Here is an 18830-nt window from a genome sequence, read left to right as displayed (position 1 = left end):
TATGGAGTCCTATAACGCAGTAAAATCATGCGTTATACGCTGCATCGTATTCCGTATGCATTATTTTACTGCGTTATAAGACTTAACGGATCCGTCTCCGTTAGTGCTATAGCGCAGTAAAATACTGCGCTATAGGTACTTTAGTAACTTGTTTTTTGTTGGGGCATTTTGGTTCAAAATGTTTTTTTTGGAGCCATTTTGGTTCCGGACTCCTCCTTTTAACTTCAATACTCTCCACTCACATGAGCAGCATATTTTTTTTTGTCGTTCTAATTCTTTTTTTGAATTTTCCTTAAAGAGAATGAGAAAAGAAGTTCTTAAACAGTGGCTAGTACACTTAATCTGACTAGATGTATCTGCTTGGAAGATGCCAAAGACAAATTGATGATCAAACTTGACTTGGCAGATGATTCCAAGCCAGATTATTGTTCATGCCTTGGCCATGTGGGTATTAGTGATAAGATTTTTTTTCTTCCACGCATTAGTGATAAGATGGCCAACTGATAAAGATCTCAAATGAGATTATAAATTAGACTTTTCCCCGCAAATTAAGAAATTTGTTATCATGGGAAACCAAATAATAGGGACATGTGATTTACCGACGAAAAGTCTAATGGTACATGGCTAATAATTGAAAGTCGTGTAGAGGGAGAACTTTGGGAAGCCAATAGAAACTTTTTTTCCTACTATAGTTGCGGATCAAAAAAGCAAATCTTCTTCTATTTTATCCATATCCTTCTCTATTCAAACTTGGTTACGCATATCCTACCCTCCACTTTATTAATGTGCTCGAGTTTAGTACCTCCTCAGGTTATGTGACGGTGGAAACACTGAACACAACTTCTACTTTTTTTTTTTTTGTATTTTTTTTTTTAAAACATTTATAATTTTAAACAAGTCATGAATATGTCGATAAATTTAATTAGGCATGATAAGAAAATTTTAAAATTAACTTTTTATGAGTATAACCTTATAATTTTTTTTAAAAAAAATTTATAATTCTAAAAGATAATACTATATTTTTATGGCTATAAAAGATTGACACTGAAGACAAAATGGAAAAATTCAGGTTCAACAATTCTGAATTAAAAGACATGGTTCTTTTCAAAAGGACTAATAAGTAAAGGGTTGAGTTGATTCTGCTAGTCAACTTTAATTTATTGAAGTAAAGTAACTAAACTAATTTTTTAATTAAAAAAAATACTCAACTCTATTCAAGTATGGAAAGTCACTAAATTATTTTTTGGGATAAGGACAACTTTCCTCGGCCAATTAAACACAACGGGTTTGCCATTGTAAGTGCTATAGGAAACAGCCATCTCAAGCCCGCACATCATAAGTCATAACCTAGAAGTAACATCGATTCTGAGGTCAGCTGAACATGGTAACAATTAATAATTTGATGACTTTCTCTGTACTTAAATAAATTTAATAATCTTTTATTATTAAAACAATAGTAATTTCATTAACTTATTGACTTAAGTACGATGAAGTAAAATTTAATGATTATCCATAAATCAACCCAATAAAAAATTAATGCGATTTTTTTCCGACCATGGGAGTAGAAACCCGTCGGCCTAGTCGGAGGTGAACAGAATCCGACAGCACCACTTTGAATTTTGAGCTAGTAACATGTTGCCTGGTTTTTGGTTGCTTTGTGTACACAATGTGGAATACACTACTTATATAATTGCAACGTTACAACAAAAAATCTTATGGGAACTCTTCTTTGCTACCTGCATGTGAAAGAATATTCGTAAGATAAACATGGTAATAAAGAATTGGTTCAGGTAGAACTAAAATAAGATGGAGTATTAGAGCGATCAATTACATTCAAAGACGTGGACCCAAAGTTTAAGGACATGACTCATGAGCATACTATTGTTGTGGACTGTGGGTATACGTTCATCTTAACGCGTTACTTTTAACGTATACATCTAGAGGAAATGAGATATATTGTCCTTTTACAATTTGAATGGGGACAAAAGATCTTTTCAGATCTTTTATGTGTTTTTTCCAAATTACTTATGTGTAAAAAATAAAAATTTCTTGTAAATTAAAGGTCATAAAACTAAAATAAAAATAAAAATGTAAAGGGCTACAAAACCATTTCTCCGATATATCTACACACATAAGAAAAGCTATTGAAATTTCAATTTAGATTGCATTCATAATCATTTTAAAAGTATAATAAGTTTAGAGTTAAAAATCTTAAAAGCGAAACCATTTTAGAGACGAGGAAGTCCGTGCTCTCAGAAGCGACGCCGTCATTCGAGTTATGGGTTTGGCAGAACCCATTAACTTTGGCTCAAATACTATTTTTGTATGTAAAAATTCATTTAATATACATGAATAATTTATCTAGACTCAGTAAATCAAAAAAATTACAATTTGAAACTCATAAAATAAAAATTCTCGCTCGCCACTGCATGTTGGCTCTACTTTCCCAGAGATAATAAAGGACTTATTAGTGGTGCATACTTCCCCTAAAATATGGAAACTTTGGACGAACCCTATTTTATCATTGAACCATTTCAGAAAATGGGACCGAATTTCTGTTCTATCATTTTCATAATTAACTTTCATATCTAAGGGAGTGTCTCCACTCAACTTTTATCAATGGAGACATTTCCCTTTCACCTTAAATGCCTCTTCTTTAATTTATTCTTATACAGTAAAATGGAGGAATAGATTTAAAGATTTACGAAGAACGATGTGTCACGTTGGTTGCTACCGCCAACATGTCTCTTGTGCTACAGTGTGCATGAAAAAGAGAGAGTTGTCTACGAATAATAAGAAGCCACATCATAGGGAACAAAAAAATTTGGTTTTGTGTCTGACACGTGTCAACGTGTCCTTATACCAAAGGTAGCAGGGCTTTTAACACGTGTTAGTCCTACCGACTAAGGGCTCGTTTGGTACGATGGATAAACAAAAATAGTCCTGGGATAAAATTTTAGTGCCTTCTTATCCCACGTTTAGTTGGAATAAAAATTCGGGATAACTAATCTCGGGATTAGTTATCCCGGGATTATAGTATTTTTTTTATCACACATTGAGGGTGGAATAACAATCCCGGGATAACTAATCCCGAAATGAGTTATCCCGGGATAACTTGTTTTCTAACCAAACAAGCTCTAAAAGTTAGTTATAGAGCCTGTTTGGATGGGCTTATGCCTATAAGCTGTTTGCAGCTTATAAGCTAAAAAAAATAAGTTGGGGTAGTCTAACTTATTTTTTTTGGCTTATAAGCTGTTTTCAGCTTATAAGCTGCTTTAGATAAGCTAAGTCAAATGGGCCCAATTATTTTTTTGAGCTTATTTTAAGCACAAAATGACTTTAAGCTGGTCAGCCAAACACTCAAAAAAGCTGAAAACAACTTATAAGCTAACTTATAAGCCAATCCAAACGGGCTCATAGTGATTTCTGAAAATAGGGGGGGGGGGGGGGGGTCGAATTTATCACACTGGAAAAAACATTGCTGGGGGCCTTACTCGATACTGCACTAAATTCAAATAGAATTGGAAATACAGAAATTTAAGATAGGAATGCATATGAAGGAATTTGACGGTTTCATTTGTTGGTATTTGATTATTGTTGTGACCATTAAAGATTATATTGTTTTGGCTTAAGGTAACACTTTTCACAATTGGTCTATACATAGGTGAATTTAGGATTTATAAAAGATGAGTTTACTACTAAAGAAAGGAGGGAAAAAAAAATGCTTAAAGTGGGATTGATCCTTAAGCCTTTAGATAAATAGCTTAGCTTTCAATCAAGTGCACCACCAAGCCTTTGGTAGCTTGTGTTCCAAAGGATAATATTAGATATATTTTAAGAATTATACACATAATATACCGAATTTAGTCGGGTGACCATGTGTTTGGGTGACCATGTGTTCACGTGACCCTTTTTTACCCCTTAAATTCGCCACTGTGTCTATACAAGTGCAACTTTGAGAATAATTTGAATTGGCTTAAGGTAACATTTTTCTGGATTGGTCCATTTGGAATATCAAGGATACCAATGAGGAGATTAAGGATATGTATGAGCAGGTCATTTGATAATTTTCGGATCAGACATTGTTACAGAAAAGCAAATAATCTTGTAGATACTTCGGCAAACGAAAGAGTAGATATCGACAATACCAAATGGTATTATAGATCCAGTGCGATGATGTTTCCTTATTTATTCTTATTTTGGGCATGGTTAGTTAGGACCTCATACGTATCAAGATGTTGTAACACCTGCCAGAGTTCAAGTTCACCTAGGATACATATCTCTGATAGCTTTCATAGCGGGAAAAAGGGTCAAATTTACCCTCTAAGTATGGTTTATAGTTCAAATTTGTCCTCCGTCAAAGTTTGAGATCAAATTTTCCCTCTCCGTTAGGATACTTGATAAATTTGCCCTGATTATGGATGGAAGTATGACTAGGACTCCTTATCAGTCCACATAGGCGCCATGTATATAAATAAATTTATTTTTCCTTTAAATCTTAGTGTAAAAACCATACTAATTAAATTTTGTCATGTATTTTTTTTTAATTATAAAAAAAGAATACAATATCTAATCTTCTTCTCCATTAAACCACCACTTCCCCTTCTTCTTCTCCGCCACTGTCATCACCGTCCAACGCTCTCCACCATCGGTTAATTTAGTAAATTGTTGCAGGAGTCAGAATGTGTCAATGCCAGGCAAAACCGGTGGTATTGTCAGATGTGTTGCAACACCTTCTACGGAAACTTGTAAGCTTTTATGTTAATGTTGTTTTCCAAATGAAAATAGTAGACTGCGAGCCCGTGGAAAATGGATCAATTAGAGCTTTTGAAATTTGGTAATTGAGAACTTTAAACTAATCAATTGTTTGTGGTCGCATATAAATTGTTTTTAACTCTATGAAATGCAAAGTGAAGAGTCAAAACGGCTGCTATGGGCACGTCTTTTTTTGAGATGCAAGAGTGTTAAAATTATTGTCTTTTGACAGTGCCAAAAACAAAACAACTGTTAATCTTAGTAAATTAACTGATGCTGGAGGGCGGTGGACGGTGATGACAATGGTGGAGAAGAAGAAGGGGAAGCGATGGTTTAATGGAGAAGAAGATTAGATATTGTATTCTTTTTTTATAATTAAAAAAATGATAAAAATTAATTAGTATAGTTTTTACACTAAGATTTAAAGGAAAAATAAATTTATTTATACACATGGTGCCTATATAGACTGATAAGGAGTCCTAGTCATACTTTCATCCATAATCAGGGCAAATTTATCAAGTATCCTAACAGAGAGGGCAAAATTTGATCTCAAACTTTGACGGAAGGCAAATTTGAACTATAAACCATACTTGGAGGGTAAATTTGACCCTTTACCCTTCATAGGGTGAAGCCATGTACTAATAGATCTTGGATAGGCCCGATTCGATTTTTGCTATTGAAGTGGTTAGGTTTTATGTCTCCTCCTTAATGTATTTACCTTTTAGATGTTAATTTATGAAGTAGGGCTCCAGGTCAAACCCTATGTTATCCAAGGTGAATTTAGTAGAAAAAAGTAGGGGGAAGCATTTAGGCGCCATACGAAGGAGGGGGAGGAGGAGGAGGGAAGAGCAGTTTTCTTTGACAAGCAGACTAATCATCACTTTGAACGCTGGTGATGTCATGGACCCCCATTTCTCTAACCCCCACCCCCCTCCCCGCCACCTCTCTTGATTTTTTGGGATGATAGGTTTTCGTCTATATTGTTTTGCACTTTCATGGCCTCGTAGTTTTTGTATGAGAAAGGATGTTACAGTTCCTCATCCACGTATAAAGAAACATTAGATGTTTGTAATTATTTTCTAGACACAATTTTGCTGTGACAAAAAAAATTTAGAAATTTCAATATTTCGGATTTGTTTTGAAAGAATAAACCAAGCAAAGAAAGAATAAGAAAACGTATTTAATTAAAACCCAAAAAGTCACCCCAATCACCTCTTAAAGAGGCTTACCTAATTATTTCGGAAGAAAAAGAAAACAAAATAGACATAAGATCTTGAATTTCTAAACGTAAATTAGAAAGGTGCACCTAATAACCATCGCATTATATGATATTCTAAGCTTGGCTAAAATTAAATACTATAGTACCAATAGATGAATTGGATGATTTATTTACAAAAGTCTTCTCATTAAAAGCGATCTTTGTTAATATATCCTTTTCCAATGACCTACCATTGTCGAAAATAAGTCAAGTTAGTGATATTAATCTTGTACCAGTCATTTGAATGTATTTCTGTTTCATGCCCTGAGTTTGTCAATCAGCTTTCTTTTCTAGCCAACAATTCACAATTGTTCTTGATAGCAAAAGTTATATTCCAGTACCCTACGGAAAGCACAAAAGTTTTCTAGAAAACGATGAGCATGCACGATAACAAAAGGTTGAACATAACAGAATTTAACTATTATACTCTTAGTTGAAATATAGAATAATCGCAGTATTAATTAAATTTGTTCTAAAATATAATATTAAATTTACTTTTAAAAAAAAAATGTAATCTTCATAAATACGCAGTATATTATACCAACCGTATATAACCTTATCATGTTAATAAGGAGAGTGACACAAAGTTGGTGTTCACTAGGATTTTTGAAAATAGTCTACAAATATTTTCGGCGAAAAATGTTGCAACTTTTCAGCCAGTTTCCTAACAATGTAAATTTTAGTTCTAACAAATAAGAAATTTGTCTTTGATTTACAGCGTTTCTGGGGTTAGTTTCATGGTTACTCATTCAACTTTCTGTATCATGAAAGTGAGGAAACTATTTTTTATAATAAAGTCGCTTAGTTTTGTCTAATTAAGTACACATGACTTCTACCGTTAGTATGAGAGGCATATTTGAACATTTTTAATTGTTCATGCCTTCATGGGTATATTTATTGATACATAAAATAATATTGGAGACTTAAGCCGATCAATAGGCTCACGAATGACATAAACTAATCACATACTTTAGGATATTTTTTACCCATTTTCTTTAAAATTATGAAGAATGTGAAAGAAGGGTAATACCATATTAGCTTGAACTAATTCCTCCTGTGTTCTTTATGTTCCGAAAGAGTATATCCAAATAGGGGCGGATTTAAAGGGGAACCGAGCACCCTCGGCAAAAAGTTTCACTTTATATATAGGGTAGTTTCTGTGTTTATGTACATATATAAGTTTTGAATACCCTGAATAAATGCAAAAGATTAGCTCAAGTTGTTTAGGGTGTTTAACATTCTCTCTAGCGTCCAGGTTTGATTCCTAAGGACAATTTTTATTTTTTATTTTTTATGTTTAGCTTTTATTGTTTTTTTCGAAACCTCTAAGTGAAAATTCTGGATCTGTCACGAATGCTGAAGGACAAATTTTCTTGAGCATTCTTACAACATTGGCTCCAAAAATAGTGCCATGTGGGTGGATAACTGAATTACGAAGTGCTCTGAGTTGTTGGTGTGGAATATAAATGGTGAATGCTGATGTTGTCCATACTCTGCAATGGATCAAATGAAGGAAGTGGTGGCTGCTTTATGGGGTGCTATGATCTATTATACATGGTAAGGTAGGAAGTGGAAATTGTGTAGGAATTCAACTGAAAATATAAAGTTTATAGTTACACGGGGGAGTTTGCCAAAAGGCTATATTGAAAAGTGTTTTTTTTTTTTTTTTTTTTTTTTGTGAAAGGAAAGAGTATTATTAATCACCAGAACAACATTTACAATGCAGTATACTTCTATCTATGCAAAATTTAAGAGAACAGAGGCATCCTCCTTCTCAATATACTATAGCTATATACCTAACCTATGAAATACCAAACAAGCTATCTATCCGTTGCCTACCAAGTCTTGATTCCTTCTTCCTTTTTGTGTGTTTATCCCTTATGAACACCTCTTCCTTCAATCTTTCACAAAGCACTCGTGGTATAGGAACCTTGCAATTCTTCAATCTTTCACAAAGTACTCGTGGTATAGGAACCTTGCAATTCCACACAACATCATTTCTTGCTCTCCAAATGTTGTAAATCATTCCCACCATAGTGGCAGTGATGAACTCCCTGTTGTTACTCCCTTTCCTTGCTCTGTTCAGTCTTCTCCATAGCCCCTGCACTGCCCAATTTGTGATTCTCAAACCAAGCCACTGCATCATTAGGTCTACACACTGTCTAGAGAAGACACATTCAAAGTAGAGATGCTGCTAGCTCTCACTTGCGTTGTCACATAGCACACATTTGTCCTCATTGATCACCCCTATTTTCACCAATCTATCCCTTTTTAGCAGTCTACCATCTGCTACTAACCAACTAATAAAATAGTGCTTAGGGACATTGACTCTACTCCAAACCCATCTGCTCCCTTGCCACACTGTCATGTTGCCCTTTCTCCAAGTATATCCACTTTTAATGTTATACTTCCCCCTAGGCTTTAACTAATCATTTCCTGCGTAACCCTGTTGATATTTGCTCTTTATGCTGCATATCTTCCTCCAATACTAACAACAATCCTTAGGAGGATTGTAGTCTCACCAGTTTTGTCCTTTTAGGTACACATGATCAATCCATTTCACCCACAGGTTATCTGCTTTTTGTGCCACATTCCATACATATTTGGCTATTGCAGCTTCATTTCATACCATACTATCTAGTACCCCTAGTCCTCCCATCTTTCTAGGTCTACATACTAAATCCCATGCTACTAGAGGAACTTTATTGCTGACTTCCTTGCCATCCCAAAGAAAATTTCTACACATTGCCACCAGTTTCTTCATGACTTCTTTTGGTAAGATGAAAATAGAGGCCCAATATACATGTATGTGCTGCAATACAGAGTTTATCAGTTGAACTCTGCCAATGTAGGATAAATATCTAGAGCTCCAAGTTCTGATTCTTGCTCTCATCTTATCAATAAAAACTTCACAATCTATAGCATTGATCTTGTTAGCAGATACTGGTACACCCAAGTATCGAAATGGAAACTTCCCTTTTTGATACCCTGTCACATTGCATATGTCCTCCAGCATCTCTTGGTCCATATTAGCACTAAATATGTTAGATTTTCTAGCATTAGCTTGTAGCCCAGAAGCATTAGAAAATGTCTTTAGACCCTTGAGCAGTAGCATCACAGATTGATAGTCACCTTTACAAAACAGTAACATGTCATCTGCAAAACACATATGGTTCAAATTCATGCTTCTACATTTGGTATGATACCCAAAGTTATGCATCTCACCTACCCTCCTAAGTATTCTAGATAGATGCTCCATGCAAATAACAAAGAGCAAGGGGGAAATAGGTTCTTTTTGTCTTAGTCCTCTCTTGCCCTGAATACAGCCTACAACTCCACCTTTCATTGCAATGCTATATTGAGTAGTACTCACACATTGCATTACCCAGTTAACAAATATAGTTGGGAAGTTCAAGGCTTCTAACATTTCCTGTACAAACTCCTATTCTATGGAGTCATAAGCCTTCTTAAGATCAATCTTAAATAGGCAGCTCTTAGTAGCGTTCTTCCTCTTGTATAACCTCACTAGGTCCTGACAAATACGAATGTTTTGAACTATGGTCCTTCCTTATATGAATGCACTTTGATTGTCAGATATGGTAGATGGTAGCACCCTCTTCAACCTATTGCACAGGACCTTAGAGATAACCTTATAGATTGTATTGCAACAATCAATAGGTCTATAGTCTCCCACCCCTATCACATGTTTTCCCTTAGGTATCACGATAATAAGAGTTGTGTTCAAGGCCTTTAGCATTCTCCCTGTCCTGAAGAAGTCCTGCACTGCACTAGTCACATCTTCATCCATCACTTACTAACTATCCTTGAAAAATTGGCTACTATACCCATCAGGACCAGGTGCCTTGTCCCCATGGATTGCCTACAGTGCTTGTTTGATCTCCTCTGCAGTAACTGGCATTTCAAGTTCATTTCTCTGCACATCCAGCACCACATCTCCTTGTCTAACCAATTCTATATTCACCTTATCTCTCATTTCCAATTTGGAACCTAACAAATGAGTATAAAACTCTACAAAGGCTTGTGCTACTGCTTGTGGCTCAGTAAATATCCTGTTGTTATTCCTTCTAGCTTTTAGTATAGCATGGAAATTTTTAGTATTCTAATCTCTCATAATAAGCCAATTCACCTTGTTTTTTTTGTCTAAGGAACATCTCTTTGGCTTTGTATAGCATGGAAAAATTTAGTATTCTGATCTCTCATAGTAAGCCAATTCACCTTGATTTTTTGTCTTAGGAACGTCTCCTTGGCTTTGTTCCACTTCAGGCATCCTTGTTTTAGCATCTTTTCCTCCTCAATCAGCTGTAGCCTAGTCTGGGCATCTTCCTGTTTGGCCTTATATTGTTCAGCTTTGACCTCAACTTCACTAAATTTTGCTTTGTTCAGCCTTTTCAATATTCCTTTCATCTTGTTAAGCTTACCTACAAGCTCAAACATCTTAGTGCCCTTCTTGTTTGTGTTCCACCCATTCTGCACAATATTCATGAATTCAGGGTCCAGTTTCCACATGTTGAAATACCTGAACCTATACTGCCCTTTAGAACCTCCTTCCCACCTTATGATGCCAGGTGAGTGGTCATATAATCCGGGGTTTATAAAATGCACTTCTGATACAGGCAGATCATCTACCCATTCATGATTCACCAGTACTTTATCAATGCTACTATAGACCCTTCTCTGTTCACACTGTTTATTACACCAAGTGTAAAAGGCTCCTGATGATCTTAGGTCATTCAAATCACAATCTAAGACACACTGCTTAAACTCCCTAATATCCGAGATGGTTACTGGACTCCCCAATATCTCCTCCCTTTCCAATACACAATTGAAATCACCCGTAATTGCCCATGGGCTAAGCACTTGCCCCTGAATTCTCCTCAGGTCCTGCCATAATGGTCTCCGTAGTACCCCATCATTGAAAGCATAAACCATTATGATTGAGAATCCATTTTGTATGACACTACAATGTATCAAATGTGCTAAGTATTCTATAATGTTAACCTCATATATGTGAGGCCTTTACAATAACCAAATTCTACCACTAGGATATTGAGTGAGATTAGTACTATAAGACCACCCACTACATAAGTTAAGAGAGGCATTGTGAGCCTTTGCCCTTTTAACCTTTGTTTCCAAGAGGCCAAAAAACTCCACCTTAGTGCTTTGCATAAACAAATGTGTTTCGTTCTGCTTCGTAGTGTTATTTAGCCTACTAGTGTGGTGTTATTTAGCCCCCTAGTATTCCAAAATCCTACACTATCCATGAGGATGGGGGCTTACCCCCTTCCCCACTCTATTTTCAGGTACCTTACCACTCATATCCTCCTTAGGATTGGAAGAACTAGGCCTGCCTGGTCCTGGTATAGTTTCATCTCCACCAGCTCCATCACCTTGGTTATCCCCTAATACACCAAACCTATTTGTAGTTTGGACATTGTTTTGTCTTATTCCCCTACCTCTCTTCACAAACCTCCCATATCTAAAACCTTGCTTCCCATCCCCTTTTGGGTCACCTTTGTCCCCTTTATCAACCCCCTCAGTTCTACCTCTGGGTACCTGAACTTGCATTTTGCCCTTTCTCACTTCCTCCTCCTTCAAGAACTTCCTAAATTCACTTGCTTCATGCCTACAATTTTTGCAGTGTGGACATAGAATGGTTTTCCATTCAAACATGACCTCCTGCTCAGCTGTGAGACCAATCTCATTCTCAAATGATACTAGAATAAGTATGTTTGATAGTTACCTCAACCAACACCCTAGCATATGTCAGTCTCTCTTTCATAGTAGTTGCACTATCAGTTCTGAGAGGTTTCCCTACTAAGCCTGCTATCTTTGCCAAAGCCTTAGGCCCCCAGTATTTGATATCTAACCCCATCAGCCTTATCCACACCAGAATTTTCTCCATTTCTCGATACTTTGTAATCACCATTCCAGGCACCCAAGGTTTCACAATGACAGGTTTTCTATCAAATATCTGGAATCCCTATTCCACAACCACAGTTTTTGACTCCATCGATTCAAATCACACCATGGACACCCCTCTATTAACTTGTGCTACTTTTGAAACCCCTAATTGGCCCTAAATGCATTTGCAGAATCCTTCCATCACTATTTGTGGTGGATTAGATCCTAAAATGTAGCATACCACCGCCATGTTCCAATACGCCATCTTTTCCTTGCTATCCTCTATTGTTATTCGCACTTTATCATTATGGTCCTCAGCAATCAACTCCATTCCCCTAGGATTAGGGCTCGAAGCCATTACATCAGTCTAACTCTTGTTCGACTGCTGTGTAGCTACATTCACTCGTATAGCCATTGAATCAACCATGTCAGCCCACAACTTAGGACTGCTCATCGCCACCGCTGCACTTCCACTATGTTCACCACTCACATTTGTCGATGTCATTAGACTCACCGGGTCTAATGCTTGAATTCCTTGGAGTCCATTGATACTTTTAGTTTTCCTTGCATCCATCGTTAAGGGAACTTTCTTCCCCATCAAAATCTGCCGAGAATTTGGTTGGTTCGTCGTCTTCCTCCCTCCATTCTTCGATTTTCCGGCTAGTAATGTTAACTGAGGATAACCGTTTTCTAGAGAGAGAAAGTCTTTTCCTTTTAAAGTAATGTTAATATATTTTATATTGAAATGTTATTTTGCCAAAAGACCACAAGTCTTCAACAATTGGTGCTTTGGCCACCATTTATGGCGTCAGCATGTCAGAGATGTGATGTGTCAAATCCCATCCCCAAAGTTTTAAAAATTACACTTTGGCCCCCAAACCCCAACATTTTATTACCCAAAAAAAAAAATTAAAAAAATATTTCCCTCTAAAAGCTCCCGATTTATCCACTTTTCAGATCCCGTTTCCGGCGAAAGATCCGGCTTTTCATTAGAAAATCAATCCCCAACAACTTAGTATGGCGTTGATTGCAATCATAGATCATAGCCGTAGTCTATTTTCGATTTATTATGGTGTCGATTGTAGTCGTAAACCATAGCTGTAGTCTATTATAGATTTATTATGGCGTCGATTACAGAATATATCATAGTAGGTGGTGATTACATGGGTGAATGGGAGAAGACCTCAAAATGTTGGAATTTGATTTCTATGAGTAAGGTGACAAGATGATCCTGATAGTGATGACGAAGAGTGTATGTACAAAAAAATAAAAAAATAAAACCATAAATCCCAAACCTCAAATTGCACAATGAGGGATTGTGGATAGGTATACCATAAACCGATCATCGTCAATAGCTAAAAGTTATCATTTAGGCTCGACTTCACGCATGGTCAATAATTTTCCACACGTTATGTATAAACCAAGGACAATGTTTGTCTAAAAATCCATAAGTAAATAAAATAAATAAAAGGACATGCCGCTATTTAAACATTATAATACTTCCACGTTCACATAGGTGAGATCTGTCAAGGATACTCCTTCAACTTCAACGCTCTCCACTCACACGAGCTGTATATTTTTTTTGTCATTCTAATTCTTTTTTTGAATTTTCCTTAAAGAGAATGAGAAAAGAAGTTCTTAAACTGAGGCATTAGTACACTTAATCTTACTAGATGTATCTGCTTGGAAGATGCCAAAGACAAATTGATGATCAAACTTGACTTGGCAGATGATTCCAAGCCAGATTATTGTTCATGCCTTGGCTATGTGTGTATTAGTAATAAGATTTTTTTTCCCCATGTATTAATGATAAGGTGGCCAACTGATAAAGATAACACGTGAGGTTATAAATTAGACTTTTCCCTGCAAATTAAGACATTTGTTATCATGGAAAACCAAATACTAGAGAAATGTGATTTACTGACGAAAAGTCTAATGGAACATGGCTAATTGGAAGTCGTGTAGAGGGAGAACTTTGGAAAGCCAATAGAAACTTTTTTCTTTTATAAAACAAAAACTGGGTTAAATTCCATAAAGAAAAATAAAGTAATATTATCCACTTATTTAAGCTTGGCTGGTCAGAATTATCTTACATGTGCCGGTGATGAAAGATAATAGATACATAACAAATAATTAAGGTGCGTGCGAGTAAACTGATATGAATATAGTTATCGTAAAAAAGAAAAAGACGCAAAAGATGAACCTACTACAAGCACACATAATGACCGAATTAGATTTTTCATTGTGAAAAATACAATAGTGAAATAAAGTTATTTTTTACTCTCACTGACCCAAGTATACCAACTAAATTCTCAGTACTCCTCCATTGGCCGGCTATCAATTTAGTTTCAATTTCCTCTCTATAAAAACCCCTCAAGTCTCACTACTTTTTGTACCCAACACTCCTCAGACTATTCTCTCTTCTCTTATCTTCTCTCAATTATTTTCTTAAGAATGAAAATGGTTGGCAAAATTACATGTTTCGTGGTTTTGTGCATGGTGCTGATTGCACCTCATGCAGAGGCAGTGACCTGTGGCCAGATTCAGGTCGGCGTGGTTAATTGCCTGCCTTATCTGCAGAATCGTGGCCCTCTCGGTGGCTGTTGTGGCGCCATTAAATATTTGCTGACGCTTTGCAAGACAACACAGGAGCGTAGAAAATCATGCGGATGCGTGAAAACAGCTGCTAATACTATAAAGGGCATCGATTTTGGCAAAGCCGCTGGTCTCTCTGGTGTTTGTGGTGCTAAGATTCCTTTCGAAATCAGCCCCACCGTTGACTGCTCCAAGTACGTTTTTCACTTTAGCTTCTTTCCTACTTTTTCCGTCTCAATGGAATGGTGTTTGAATGATAATGAACTTTTTTTTTTAAAAAAAACCTTTAAAATTTATGGTTTAAAATAAGTATTTATGTGACCATAGGTCACATTCATTAAGGGTAACATAACGATTTTTAAAGTTAATTTGTTAATAAATATAAAAATATTCATTATTTTTGCAACTCAAAAGGAAAAAAGTATCACATAATAGAGGGAGTAATATAATTATCTTGGGCAGTGGCGTAATCATATATAATTGTAATTCTAACTTGTGACCTAAAATAACTTTTGAACCACCTTTAATCCAACACTAGAATTTTCCCTTATGTTAAAGAAAAGCAAGAATTTATATTTGACCATAATTCTTTTAATCCTTCTTGCATTGTATAATTATTCGTCGAAAGGGAGTCAATTCGAATCCCCTTCCGGCCTCTTTCTCCCCTGATTATGGGATAAAAAATAACAATTTCCGCTATTACGTATTGTTTTTTATCGTCTAACATATTGTAAATGGAATGGTTATTAAATTAAATTAAATAATGGCGCTACACCAATAATAATAACTTAGAAACTTCAAATGTCCTGGATAATTGAAATTGGAATTGGTTGATTAGTGAGAAAGATCTTTACTGTACATTTATATAGCCGGTAAGTTTCTTGGTTGATGTTGATTAAATGAGGCAATGCAGGGTCCAGTGATGCTGATGAAAGAGATCTGTTTTCCACACCGTAATTTTGCAGTAGCGCAATCATGTGTGGAGAAGAATAAGATTGGTCGAGTGTGATGCTTCTTAATTATGGATTGTGTCCATTCTCTCTCTATTTTTCTTGTGTGTCTTTTCAAGTCATAGTCAAGTCTTGTAATAAAACTTTGGAGGTTGCTTGTATTACAACCCAATTTTAATAATATATGTTCTATCTTATTAATTTCAGTGTCTAGATCTTCCATTGTTTTAAAGGGTGATCAAAGCATTTTACCTCCTATAGGGCAAGACAAAAGTCCTGAGGGGCTGATCATAAACCCTATATATTTAGTCCTTAATATTATATAAATTGATGTTATAGGAATATATATTAAAAAAAGGTAGATTGTAGAAACTTATAAAATAAGAAAAAAGATATATATAGAACTGTTTTATCTAGAAAAAGACTAATCAAAGCAATCATTACGTCAAATATAAAGTACCATGACGTTTTTGGCACGCTTCACCTCGAAATTCGATCCATAAACACCTTTTAAGTAACTGGTCTCATCCACGATTTCATCTCTATTCCATTTTTCCTTAATTTACATACGGATAAAAAATAGGTTACCACCTTATATTCTCTTTTGAGATACTTATGAATAGAAAGTTGTGATATGTATGTTGGCAATAAGAGTCTACTCATAAAGGGTGTTGTAAAAGTTCATTAGGTAAATACAATAATTTTAGTAATTACAGCAACTCTATTATAGTTTTCTATATAAGTATATGTACTCTGTATAACGTAACTAAGAAATACACGAGAGATATAACCCACATATTTTCAATGTTGTCTTCTCTCACAATCAGAAACTAGAGTTTAAACTAGTATAGGAAGTTGATCCAACACATCGTGACAATCACCACCGACCAGTAACTCCATCGCAATTCCTCCAGTCTTTCGCTTGCGCTACAGGAAAAACTTGTAAGTTTGTATGTTACGGTTATATTCTATCTAATTAGTTTAGATTAACGAGTTTCTTCATTGGTATCAGAGGCGTATATTGATTTTTTTGTCCGAAAACATATATAGAAGAATTCTGATTTCTTTGTGTGATAAACATAAAATTACGTGTATACATTTTATTTAAAAAGAAGTTCTGACAAATTAATGAAGTTGGGCTACAGGCCTAATTCTTAGATTGCTATGTAATATTAAGAAAATGGGCCTTCAGAAGTCGTTGGGATTCTTGCTTTAAAAGTTGGCAAAAATTTTTCTTTCGATGATTGTCCTTCTTTTGGGGGTGGTCTTTCAATTATGCCCCTCAAATTGGTGGTCTTTATGTTTTGTCCTTCGCTTGAAAAGGTGGCCGAAAATACTGAGGTTCTGGGTTTAAGCCCCCGCTCAGGCATAAAAATAAAAATAATTCGCAAGACAAGACTTTGAGAAATGTCTGCCTTATGCGGCATAAGTTGTCTTAAGGTATAACTAAAGTTATGCCGAATCTGGCATAGGTTGCCTTAAGGCATTAGTTATGCCTTAAGACAACTTAAGCCGCATAAGGCATACTTTTCCAAAAGACTTGACTTGCGATTTTTTTTTAATTTTTATGCCTGAACAGGGGTTCGAACCCAGAATCTCATAGTATTCTAAGCGAAGAACAAGAATTAAAGACCAGCAATTTGAGGGACAAAAATTAAAGACCACCCCGAATAAGGGTCATTCCTGTGAATTGCCCGGCAAAACTTATAAGTTGGGCTGAAGTCCCATTTTCAATAGTCTTGTAATATTTGGGCTAATTAATGGCCTAAATTAAAAATTACAATAAGAATTTTTAATAAGGGAAATGAACGGGAATGCCCATAAATATTTTTACAATTTATCCTTTTCCAATAAAAATATTTATAAATAGCAACATTTATTTACCTTGTATACCTTTGGGATATACAATTCACTTGTCGTACACATTAATAGTGTACAAGTACAACAATGTGATCCAAATATTCTTACCGTTGAATCACATTGTTGTATACTATTAAGGTATACAACATGTGAATTGTCTACCTCGAAGGTATACAATGTATAAAATTGTGCTCTGAAAATTGTTTAATGATTATACACAGATAATTTTTTACCCCACCGCCACCGATAGTCCTGTAAAAAGTCCCAACTAAATGAACCAGCAATCACTTAAGAAGAATAGGGTTTCACAGTGAAACTTCCACTGAAAATTGGACATGCATTTGATGCCTATAAATCCTATTTATGTGGTATCACTTTATTTTTCTTATTTTTTATTTTTTACTTTAATACCTTTTCTTATATCTAATATTTACAGTTGCACTTACAATGATCAAATTTCCAATAAATTAATTATAGTGGGAATGAGGCATTATTAAATCAATTTGAGATGAATTCTTTATTTGAAGGTTCACTTTCTTATGAAGAAGAAGGTCAACTTATAGGCTCAACATCAAAATTTAAGAATAATTAATCAGAAATCGAACTTTGAAATGTTATAGATTGTAATTTTTTAAATTCAAAAATTATAAATCCAAACCGATATTATCATAAACTAATTCGAGCTATCCCAACACTGCACCTTACTTGTACGTATTTACATTGAACGAAATTTGGTGAGTTCCTGAAATGTGTGAACATGGCATGTTCAATGGCAAAGGCAACCATGCTCACACATTTTAGGCACTCACCAAACTTCACTCAGTGGGCGTGTTTTTTTTATTTTTTTTTATTTTGTTACACATTGAGTGAAGTTTGGTGAGTGCCTAAAATGTGTAAGCGTGCCATGTTCAATTGCTAAGGCAACCATGCTCACAGATTTCAGGCACTCACCAAATTTCACTCAATGTGCGTGTTTTTTTTTTTTTTAATTTTTTTTAAGACACATTGGGGGAAGTTTGGTGAGTGCCTGAAATCTGTGAGCATGACACATGTTCATAGCTGCCTTCGTAGTTATTTTTTTCAATTTCAATCAACTATTTTTGTGGCAATATATATGTGTCCATTTCATATTTTTCCTTTTAAAATACTTCATACGAAAACCTTTTCCTAGAATAGAAGTGCACTTACTATTTAATTATGTCAAGGTATTCAGGTGAAATAACCCTATAATTAGCTCCCTATTCTTTAAATGAGCCATCATTTGGCATGGCTCTCATCAAACACCGTCCCAGCAGTAGCTAAATTAATGCTTCAACAAGAATTTCGTTTGTGCATAATTATTGTATTTACTTGTAAATATATGGTTATAAGAGTTCTTTTGAAAGAAAAATGGGAGTAGGAAAAATGGGGGACGAGATTACGAAGCGGGGAATCGAACCCTTAACAATAAGGTGAAAATTCAGGTAGTCAACCAAATGAACTACTAAAAT

The 18830-nt window shown here is 35.3% G+C and overlaps 2 protein-coding genes across 2 annotated transcripts; one reads left to right on the top strand and one right to left on the bottom strand.

Annotated features, from left to right (window-relative positions):
- Nucleotides 1–10174: 10174 nt before the first annotated feature.
- Nucleotides 10175–10963, bottom strand: LOC132608135 (uncharacterized). The gene has a single exon (XM_060322213.1). It carries the CDS (start codon nucleotides 10961–10963, stop codon nucleotides 10175–10177), a length of 789 nt encoding a protein of 262 aa, XP_060178196.1.
- Nucleotides 10964–14302: 3339 nt separating this feature from the next.
- Nucleotides 14303–15681, top strand: LOC132606744 (non-specific lipid-transfer protein 2-like). The gene is made up of 2 exons (XM_060320368.1): nucleotides 14303–14724; nucleotides 15444–15681. Exons 1-2 carry the CDS (start codon nucleotides 14390–14392, stop codon nucleotides 15451–15453), a joined length of 345 nt encoding a protein of 114 aa, XP_060176351.1. The 5' UTR covers nucleotides 14303–14389; the 3' UTR covers nucleotides 15454–15681.
- The last annotated feature ends 3149 nt before the right edge of the window (nucleotides 15682–18830 follow it).

The sequence above is a fragment of the Lycium barbarum genome, chromosome 8 (assembly GCF_019175385.1).
Source record: "Lycium barbarum isolate Lr01 chromosome 8, ASM1917538v2, whole genome shotgun sequence".
NCBI lineage: Eukaryota > Viridiplantae > Streptophyta > Magnoliopsida > Solanales > Solanaceae > Lycium > Lycium barbarum.
This window is presented reverse-complemented; position numbering and strand designations above follow the sequence as displayed.